The sequence below is a fragment of the Myotis nattereri genome (assembly GCF_964212035.1).
Source record: "Myotis nattereri genome assembly, chromosome: 11".
In the NCBI taxonomy this organism is placed as follows: Eukaryota; Metazoa; Chordata; class Mammalia; order Chiroptera; family Vespertilionidae; genus Myotis; species Myotis nattereri.
Genome location: NC_138086.1, coordinates 23299079 through 23309786, shown reverse-complemented (window position 1 = coordinate 23309786; position 10708 = coordinate 23299079). Strand labels below are relative to the sequence as shown.

The 10708-nt window shown below is 57.4% G+C and overlaps 1 protein-coding gene across 1 annotated transcript in view; it reads left to right on the top strand.

The window, feature by feature from the left end:
• Positions 1–337: 337 nt before the first annotated feature.
• Positions 338–10708, top strand: part of PODXL (podocalyxin like) — a gene marked incomplete at its 5' end in the record, with an annotated part of 45272 nt that continues 34901 nt past the window's right edge. Inside the window, 2 exons of the mRNA XM_081102642.1 lie at positions 338–347; positions 841–1227. Coding sequence (XP_080958768.1) covers positions 338–347; positions 841–1227 — 397 coding nt within the window. The remainder of the gene's footprint in view (positions 348–840; positions 1228–10708) is intronic.

The window sequence follows — 10708 nt, the reverse complement described above, 5'->3', positions numbered from 1 at the left end:
TATTGCTGTTCTTTATTTAGCAAGATTAAGAATAATAGCTTTAAAAGAGAATAACAGCTAATACTTATTGAGAAACGACTACTCGCCAAATGCTGTGCAAAGTATTTTTCCAAACTGCTACCCTCAGAGGCAGGTCTGCCACTCACCAGTTACGTAATCCCGAGCAAGTTTCTTAACCTCTTTCTGACTCGATTCCCTGTCCGCAAAATAAGGCTAAAAATATGGATGTTGTGAAGAGCAAACGAGTTAATATATGCAAAGCTCTTTGACTGGCACATATTAATCCCTCAAAAAATGCTTCTTATGTACTTATTCTGACCATCACCCCCATTTCACAATGGCGGGAGGTAGGCTTGGAGAAAGTAAGCAACTCCTTAGTCCAGGTTGCCCAGTGCACGCTCGCTCTGCTGCACAGACCTGCCCAGAAGTCCTGCGAGGTGCGGGCCTGCCCGCAGGTGCGTTGCACCTGGCAGGTGGGAGACACGCTTCCTGGGCGTTGCAGAGCGCGCCGCAGCCCGGAGGCCGCGACTGGTCCTGGGTGGACACAGCTGGGGGCTCGCCTAGCCCCGGATATGGGCGTGCGAAGGCCCGGGCGGGGCGGAGGTCCCATCGGAACCCTCCAAAGCTAGTCGAGCGACACCCAGAGCAGCCAGCCCAGAGCGGTCAGCGCGGAAGCCGCCCCCCCCTCCCCGCCCCTCCCACGCCACCCGTCCCGTCCCCCAACCCGCTCCCGCCGCGCTCCCCCTCCCGCCGCTCTCCAGGGCGGAGTTTCCTCCTCTGCTCATTGTTCGCGGCCCAGCGCCCGCCCAGCCCTGCCCCGCCCGGCACTGCCGCCGCCAGCGCGCTCCGGGGGGAGGGGGGCGGCGCGGGCTGGACGGAGTCGCAGCAGCCGCTACCCGGGCCGCAGCCGCGCAGACACCGCCCGCGACGCAGCCGCCCGCCGCTCCTCTGCCGCTTGGCTCCGAGCCCCAGCCCAGCTCTGCCGCAGCGGCCGCGAGGAGGGGCCGCCCGAGCGCCACTCGGGAGCACGGGTCACCGCCCGGCCGCCGCAGCCACCGCCAGGCCTCCGCGCGCGGCGCCCAAGCTCTCACCCCGGCGCTCGGACCCTCCGCCCACCGCGCAGCCACCTGCTCCGGGCCCGGGGCCAGGACACGATGCGTTCCGCGCTGGCCCTCTCGGCGCTGCTGCTGCTGCTGCTGCCTCCGCTGCCGTCGCTCTCCCAGGATGGTAAGTGTGCCCCGACCCGCCGGGACCCCGCCGTGCCCGTGCGCCCCGGCTGGGCCGGCCTGCGGTGGAGCCCGCCGCGCCTCCTGGCCGGCCGGTAGCAGCCGGCCCCTCCGCCGACCTCCCGCTCGGGCCACACACCGAGTCCTGACCTTGCACCATCCGCGCCCCTTCCAGCCCGAGAACGCGGCAGGTGCCGGCCCGAGCGTGGATCGTCTCAGGTCCCGGGTGGGGGGGGGGGGCGCGGGCGCTGGACGGGATTTCGGGCAAAGAGAGCGGGAACTTAGGGCACCACGAGGCCCCAGGCTTTGGCGCGACCCTCAGGGTCTGATTACTCCATTTCTCCGTGTTGGAAGGGACGAAGGGGGCGGTGTTGTGTGGTCGTTGATCACTGGCATATAGCGGCACTCCCGGCGCTCAGGAGAAAGTCCCCGACGCAGGTGACAAGCCTCCGCTAATGGCCCACGCGGGCGATGTGTGACTGGCCCGCTAAGAGGTTTTCCCAAGCAGCGTGTGCAGGCTCAGCCCACCGAGCCGTGCTGGGGCGGGTGGAGGGGGAATAAGCAGACCTCCCCCAGCCCCAGAATCACCTGAAGTCCCGGCCTCCTTGTCACCAAAGGAGCCCTTCTTAGCGCGTGGCCGGGACCCCTGCTCCACCCCCTTTGTATGAACAGGAGGAACCTTGCTCGTGCACCTTGGGCTGCACTTTAGAAACACACCCATTTTCCTTCTGAAGGTAAAGTGTTATTACCCTTTTGGGGGGACAGGCGGTGGCTGCCAACCCAATCAGAACGGTGTCCCACGGCCCCTAGGAACGGCTGGACTCTCAGCCCCAGACAGAGGTGCATCTCTTTCGTACCCACCTGAGCACGAGTCTGCAGTGAGAGCCAGTGATGTTCCCACCGGGGGTCAGGAGGGCCGGGGTGAGAACCCCGCCAGGGAAGGGCGCTGCTGCTCGCAGGTGCTGGCATTTGGGACTAAACTCAGCGGCAGGGTGGGCTGGGATGGCGGTTCTGTATATACAGTCTCTGCATCGGCACCGCTGGGAAGCTTCGGCGGTGCGGAGGGCCGGCGCTCAGCACACAGGCTCCACCAGCCTGGCCGGAGAGGGAAGGGCGCTCCCAGTGAACAAAGGGTGTGCCCTGGAGGAGGGGGCGCAGTGTGAGGAATGGTGGGAGCAACTCTGAGGATAGCAGTCCCTGAAGATTTGTACAACCGCCAGGGCTGAGAAGATGTTAGGGAAAGTGCTCTGGCTACTCTCTCAGCCCTGTGTTCCTTGGCAAGAACTCTTTCTGTGAGGAGCCTCTTAGCGCCACCAGAGGGGAATGGGCTAGTTCCCAGTGCTTCTGAGCTTGCAGAGGCTGAGCTTTGAGGAGCGGGTGAGGGTTTGGGGACGAAACACCCATCCTCCTGCCCTAAGAGGAGGTGCCCTAGAGCCTCCTATGGGAAAAGCTGCAAGCCCAGCGCTGCTGGTTTCAAGGCTGGACTGTCTTCCCTGGCATCTGGGCACTGCCCCGAAGCCCCGTCTCTTCTAGGAGGCCGTCCTCAAGCCTAGCACCGGGCATGGCATGGTAGGAGCTTGATAAGTGGTAAACACATGTAAACAAAAACCGACCAGGACCTCCCTCCTGCCCCCTCAGCAAGTCACTTGGCTTCTCCGAGCTCCCCCAAGTGCAGTTATGAGAATATGCAGTGATAAAGGGAAATGCTTTACAAAGTGTAAGTCAGCAAGGGGTTATTCTTATTTGCATACATAGAGGCCTGAAAAGGCCGAGGGGGACGGGCTTGTGTTTAGTGGCTGTGGAGGGAGTCGGTAAGGACTGCTCCATCTCTGCCCTTCTGAAGGTGTGGCCACCTGGGGTTATCAGGGATGGTGTGACCCCAAGCTGCTGGAATCCTGTGATTCAGTGCTAAAAAAAAAAAAAAAAAAAACCACACAGGCTTATAGTGAGTGAGTCTCCTCAGCAAAGGAATTATCCCTGGCCAAGGTCCCCTGGGAGCTTACCTCCTTAGACAGGCGGATCATGCAGCTTACAGCATAAGCACACTCAAACCCAGGGTCCCGACCGTGCAGTACACTCCTCCCCAGTGCGTTTTCGTTTGATACCATGTGGTTGAATCACGAGTCGTATCTCTGAGCCTCGGTTTCCTTATCTATGAAATGATAACAAATCTCTAACGTGCCTGTCGCTGGAAAGATAACGAGCTTGACATGTGCCCAGCTCATGGTCAGAGCTCAATAAATCCTAGCTGTTACGATGAATACAGCATATGAACTGAGCACGTGGTTGGCTTACGGTGCCCCAGCATCAGGATTCTGCTCATGTTTGTGGGTGTCCGTCCATCTGGACTAATAAACACTGAAACGTAAAGTGCTACCTGGTGTGGGAAAGGTGGTGACTTGGGCAAAGCTTCCTGAGGAAGGTGGGGGTTTATCTGGGGATTTTAACATAAAAGGGCCGATGTGGGATGGGAGACCTTTTTCTAGGGTGGCTGAGGCTACATGAATTGCAGGGTGCAGGGGACGCAGACTAGAGGCTGGGGGTCATGATGGGCGTCCTTGATACGGTGTCAGTGGGAGGGACAGAATAGGGGGACAGCAGGTGTTCCCAGCATGGCCTTGCTTGGGCCTGGCTTTGAAGCAGAAGTGAACAAGACTTGAGGGGTGGGAGCAGACTAGTTTAAGCAGGTCTGAGGAGAGAGAGGTAAGGGACAGACTGGGAAGGGATGAGAAATCTGGGGGTCACCAAGGCACCAGGTGGCAACTTGGCCAGAGCTGCGGGGTGTGGCCACCTAGGAAAGGGCAGAAGGGGGGAGATTGGCAAGTGTGGGCTGGCTCCCCGGGGGTGGCCCTGGGCCTAGAGAAGGCAAGGCTCAGAGGTGAGGAGAGGGGACAGCACGGAGGCTGCACCCCACCTGTTTGAAGGCAGAGGAGGGCCCCTGCTGGGGGTGGGGGTGTTGTCTGCTCTTCGAAGCTGAGAGAGGAAGGGGATGCCTCCTGGCTTGAATTCCCCTGGGCGGGGAGGGCTGGAGGGGTAACTCCTGTCTGTCCTCAGGCATCATCCTGCTGAGAAGCCTTCCCTGCCTTCCTAGGTGGAACCAGCCACGTTCCATGGTCTGTTGGGGGCCTCCCCCACCACACGGTGACCCCTCAAGGGCGGGGATCTGCAGATACTCTTCTCCACCTCCCGGGCCCAGCGCAGCACCAGGCGCTGAGCAGCTGCCTGAGGTTTTATCTGGAGTGTTGAACTGAGGGAATGGCCCTAGCCCCTGGTTCTGGCTCTCTGGGCGGGAGCCAGGCCAGCTCGCATCCTGGGCAGTGATGACGGCCAGTGGGTTCCTGCTGCAGCAGCCGGGGCTGGCGGGAGCAACTGCTGAGGGTCCAGGCTTCTGGGCCCCAGATCCATGGCTGCTGTGAGGACAGCTTAACGCTGAACTGGAAGCCCTCCACTCCTGAGGCAAGTGGGCAGAGCCCTCGGGGAAGCTCACTGCACCTCATGGGAGGGAGGCTGGGGTTCGATGGCCCTTACCCTGGGAGAGGCCTGCCTCTTCACACCCTTCCCACACCAGGGGCCCTCTGCAGGTCCGCCGGGTGCAAGCTCTCCCACATAACTGGGAAGAGGAGAACCAGCTTCCTCTGTTTGCCCCTGCTCACCAGCCCGAGCCCGAGCCCGAGCCTGAGCGCCCCTGAGACCTGGGAGCTCTGGGCTCACTTCCTATTTGTGCCCATGGGGTGTGAAGCAGGGCAGGGAGCTCTGCGGGCGGGGGTGGGGGTGTTCCTGTCACGTCCCATTCCCAGGAACGTGGGTGAAGTTGCACGGGCCTCCCCTTGTCACGTGCCCGGTCCACTGTGTGGGGCTGTTAGAAGATCAAATGAGGTGGCAGATCTGAAACTGTGACTCTGGGTCACACAAGCCTCTTAACTGTAGGTAAGGACATCCTTCCAGAGAATCTAGACACAAGGTCTACATATTGGCAGTAGTGTTTACTGTAAGATTCCTTCAAGCAGGCGGTGCAAAGCAGAATTCAATTGGCAACGGTAATTTTAACACCACTAAGTAAACTAGAGAATCCTAGAACACAGAATTCCAGAGCTGGGAACCTTCTGGAAAACATCTACACCTGCTCTCTCTCTTTTTTAGAAAAAAAATATTTTTATTGATTTTAGAGAGGAAGGGAGAGGGAGAGCGAGAGAGATAGAAACATGAGGAAGAATCATTGACCAGCTGCCTCCTGCATGCCCCATCCTGGGGATCGAGCCCACAACTCCGCATGTGCCCCTGACTGGGAATCGAACCTGGGACCCTTCTGTCCTCAGGCCGACGCTCTATCTAGCAAAACCAGCTAGGGCTCTTTAAAAAGAAAAGTTTTTATTGACTTCAGGGAGAGGGAGAGAGAGAGAGGGAGAGAAAGAGAAAGAGTGAGAGAGGAGAGAGAGAAACATTAATGATGAGAGAGAATCAATCATTGGTTGGCTGCCGCCTACACGCCCTCCATTGGGGATCGAGCCTATACCTGGGGCATGTGCCCTGACCAGGAATCGAACTGTGACCTCCTGGTTCATAGGTTGACACTCAACCACTGAGCCAAACTGCCTGGGCATCACTTGCTCATTTTTCTGATGAGGGCATGCAGACCAGGCTGTGAGGTCACTGTCCAAGTCCCCGGCGACTCCCAGTGGCGGCTTCCCGGGAGCTGCGTGGACGTGTGTGCAGCCACAGAAACTGGGCACTGGACCTTCCTCCTGGGCCGTGGAGGAACTCATTGGAACACTTTTCAGAAAGGAATGCATGATGTTGACAACTCTGTACCGTGCCCAGACTCTCTCCCCACCCCTTCGCCACTGGGGCAAGCTGAGGCTTGGAGCCACTTTGTTACTCAAGAGTTAGACTCTCAGAGGGCTCCCTGAGCACCATGCCCAGGGCTGGCCACCGTGTGTTATGACTGCATGTGTCTGTCTCCCACTGCTGGGAGCCCCTGTCGTGCCCACAACAGCCAGCCAGGACCTGAAACAAACAGGTGGTTAGAAGTGCTGGTTAGATGACCGGTGCACGAAAGCCGAAATCAACTGCAGATTCAGGAGCATACCCTCCCCACATTCTCCCACCTCAAGCTTTTGTATTTGCTCTGAGCCCTGCCACCGGCACCCCAACCCCCGCCCACTGTAGCAGTGGCCAGCACAGACCCTCAGCTTAGCTTGGCCTCCTGGCCCACCCTCCGTCCCCACCCCTTTCCACCACCCTTTCTTCCTTTGTAGCCTTATTCCCCTCGGGTCAGCCACCTCCAACTTCCCTAGGGCCAGGGCGCAGGGTGGCACCCCGTCCGCCAATTGTCGTGGCCGGAAGGCTGTGTGCCTCAGCCCAAGGGGAAGAGAATTCTGAGGAGTGGCTGAGTGGGGCTTGCCATGCAGCCCCAGGTTGGGGGTGCAGGGGGCCCTCCTAGAGCCAGATCCCCAGAGACCCGTGGGATGACCAGCCCACAGCTGTCTGATCTCTAACCTTGCAACTCCCAGGTCAAGTTACAAGGGAGAGGGTGGAGGCAAGTCTTAAACATATCACCTAAGTTCAGGGAGAGGCCAGCGCCACTTGCCCTGAAATTCATGAATCTCTGTCCTAGGGTCCCTCCGCCCCCATCCAATCTGACTCCTGTGGGAACCTGCTCTGAACACACCGACTGGAGCTGGGGTCTCCAGCTGGGGTAGCACAAGGTTGGCTTTGGACAGCCGCTAGCTCCCAGACCGTTCCAGAGGGGGCAACTGAGGCCCAGACACCAAGGACTCACAGTAGTTCACACAACCAGCTCCTTCCCAAATACCCACCTGCCTCATGGCCTCATTTCCATCAGCACTCTGCTTGAATGCCACCTTCTCAGGGACCTTCTGGGGGGATGTCTTGTATTACACAGCCTTGTCCCCTTCCTCTGTTTGTCTTCTCCATAGCACTTGTCACCTAGTGCACTCACTTCTTTGTCTCTCCCTTAAGTAGACTGTAAGTTCCTTGAGAGCCCCACCTAGACCAATCAGTACCTGGCACACAGTAGATGCTCAATAAATATTTGCTGGATGAGTGAGTAGCAAGCTGGTTTAGAACCCAAAGGCTTGCCTGCCAGAGCTGAGCTTTCCAACTGCAGGGCTTCTAACCTGTTTCTAGACGAAAGAGGCAGGTGGCAGGTGGGCTGGCCGTGGGTGTGGGGGGAACAGACAGATGGGGATGAGAGGGAGCAGGGACTCCTGGGAGGGGGCGAGCTGTGGGTGGTGCAGCAGCTAGGGCTTCTGTTTGTTAGAACTTGATTTGGCTGCTCAGAGCAGCTAAAAAGAAATAGTGCATTATACAAGGAAGAAGTTCTATCTCTGTATGTAATAGTTTCAGAGGGCTGGTGTGGTAGTTCTGTCACCTTTAACACTGCTTCGCGGTCCAAGATGGCGACTTGGGCTCCAGATATCAGGAAAAAGGAACGAGAAGCCTGCCGCTCCTCCCTGGGGATGCCTGCCAGAAGCCACACACAGAACTTGCCGTTACATTGCATGGGACTTAGTTCTGCGGCCACACCTAGCTGCAAGGGAAGCAGGAAAGAGTCCTTTCCTGAGGGAAAGTAATTTTTATTTCAGGCACCCATATGCCTAACCGAAAATCAGTGGTTCAGTTACGAAGACGAAGCACAGAATGGGTTTCTCCCCAGCTGCCCTCAGTCGGTCCTCGCCTTGCCAATCAGATCAACTTGCACCTGCGTGAACAGAATGTAAGCAGTTGTCCTCAGGGGCCTGAGGCTTTGCTGCCTTCTGGCTGAGTCAGCTCTAGCTTAGCCCTTGTTTTTTGTGGCTCCAGCCTTTTGGTACTGATGGAGCAGTTCTTTGTGATGCACCACAAAACCCAGCTTCCTTACACTCAGGCCCCTCAGCCTTGAGCTACTCCGGTGAGCAGAGGTGGCCTGGGGACACATTGACCAGGGCCTCCACCAGGGCAGGCAGAGGGGGGACCTGCTTTCCCCCACTAGCCTCTGGATGACAAGTATTTCTGCACCCCAACCTCAGTGGGGGGAGTGCAGGGCTGAGGGGGTACTACACTGTCTTAGGAGTCAGGGCCGGGAATGCAGCAAGTGGAGGCCAGTGGCTTTCACTCCTGGTGGAGGAGTTCTGTGAGATGCCTTGGGGGCACCCAGAGCTTAGGGTGCACTCCTGGAGGGGAAAGCTAAGAGTAGGCCAATTGGGGGGGTGGAACTTCAGTCCCACCCACGCTGTGCAGCTTTGCTTTATCTGTTCTTCTTTTTTTTTTTTTTAATATATTTTTATTGATTTTTTACAGAGAGGAAGGGAGAGAGACAGAGAGTCAGAAACATCGATGAGAGAGAAACAAAGACCAGCTGCCCTCTGCACACCTCCCACTGGGGATGTGCCCGCAACCAAGGTACACGCCCCTGACCAGAATCGAACCCGGGACCCTTCAGTCCGCAGGCCGACGCTCTATCCACTGAGCCAAACCGGTCTTGGCAGCTTTATCTGTTCTTGTAGGGACTTCCACATAAGAGTTTCTTGGAGAAAAAGTTCTGTCAAAGAGAAGAAAATGGAAATCTCTTGGCATATGCCCCAGGTTTTGGAGTTAGAAGCTTGGATTTTAGTCTGAGCTTTGGCACTTACTAGCCTTGTAACTTCAGACTTGTTCCTTAGACTCTGTTTCCCCAGCCATAAAACGGGTATGATGCCTTCCTCAGCAGTGAGTTTTCCAGGGCAATCTCGGGGGGTGCGCCTGACACATTTTGGTTTTATTTCTTTTACTGGCCGCAGCTTTAGCCCAGCGTGAGGTGGATGAAAAAGACCCGGCTCCCGGCCCCTGCCGGGCCAGGCTTTCCCTCTGTGGCTCTTGCCCAGGAACCAGCCCTTCCCCATTTAGTCACTGCCCCACAGCCAGGCCACTCAGGGAGGGGGCCCCAGGTCTGGGGGCTTAGTTGTAGACCACAAACCCGGGTGAGGTGGCCAGGGTGCGCTTAGCTAAGGAGTTATGATGGCCAGTCCCCTCACCTTCCTGATTCCCATGAGGTGCTTCTTACCCCAGCTCTAGCGGGCGCTGCCCACCACTTTGGGCTTCAAGTGAAAACAGCCTTTCCAGAAGCCACCCAGACCCTTATCCTTGCAGGTTCTGCCCCTCATACTGAAATGGGGTCTCACCTCCATAGCTATTTTCTGCCTGGATAGATGGGATAGATGTGCCTCAGCCACCCCTGCTCCACTGCCCTGGTCCAGCCGCCAGATCTGCGTCTCTCCCCCTCTCCTTCTGCACAGCGTTCTTTCTCCTCAACCAACTCTACCCTCTCGCACCAAATTCCCAGTGACACCATCCAGTCCCGGCTGCGAAGCGTGCTGTTGGCCTTTCTACAGCCATCTCCATATTTTCCTTCTCCGAGAGGGGCGGGGCGGGGGAGGGGCACGGGGACCAGGGAGTGGACTGTTTCCTCACAAAGAAGTGGGAGGAAGGTAGGAACTTTCTGCACAACAAACCCGTGGGGCGGTGTTCTTTTTCCTTTCATCACGTGGATGACTCGGTGTACCCAGATGGTAAGTCGGGGCTAGCATCATACGGTCTTTTAAGAAAACGTCTACAGCTGTGTTAGTACAAGCTGTGTCCCAAACTGTGTCCACAGAGAACACTAGCAGCCCTCAAGATACTGATAGTTATGCCCTCTATGAATAAAAATTGTCTGATGGGAAAAAGAGAGCTATGGCCCACAATGTTTGGGAAACGTTCCCCTCCTCAGAAAATCAGTCTTATGATCTTACCTGCACTGAGCTGTCCCCTGTTACTTCCATTTAACCTCGTTTAATCCAGTGATCCCCAAACATGGGTTAACTGTGGAGCCTTCCCTTTCCTGCATCCTCTTTAGTGGATCATCTGTCAGCATCGTGTGGGAAATACTGATGTAAAGGTGGAGTTTGTTTGCCCGGACAGAGGTATCCTGGGAGGTGCGATGTTCGGTCCCATGAAAAGCCCTGGACTGGGCTGGGGGAACGTGGGAGGTAAAAGCGCACGGGTGCATGTCTGGGGCTTTGCTAAGCAAGACCTTTGACATGGAGACGTGGCCTCAGCCCGCCCTCCTTCCGTAGGGCTTTCATAGATTCATAGGAAGCACACGGACGGCTGGATGGGGCCACCATCTCCGTCCCATGTGTGGGAACGAGGTACCTTCCAGGCCCCTCCTGGGTGTTTAACGATGGTGCTGCTTCTCAGAAGTCGGAGGCGTTACTAAGAAAGGTGGACGTGTTGATGTTCGTTCTTCCCAGATGGAGCAAGCATCGTTGCTCCTGGCTCATCGTTGCCTCTGCCCCTGCTGCTCTGAGTCCCCCATCCTGTCAGCCTGCCCCTGGGCTTGGAGAAGGGGCTTCCAGAGGACGAGCTGCCAGCCAGCACGGCCTCAGTGGCTCACCCGGGGCAGTGGTGCTGGGGCTTTCTCTCCGCTCTGGTGAAGCAGGTCTTGCTGAGGTGCGTGGATCTCA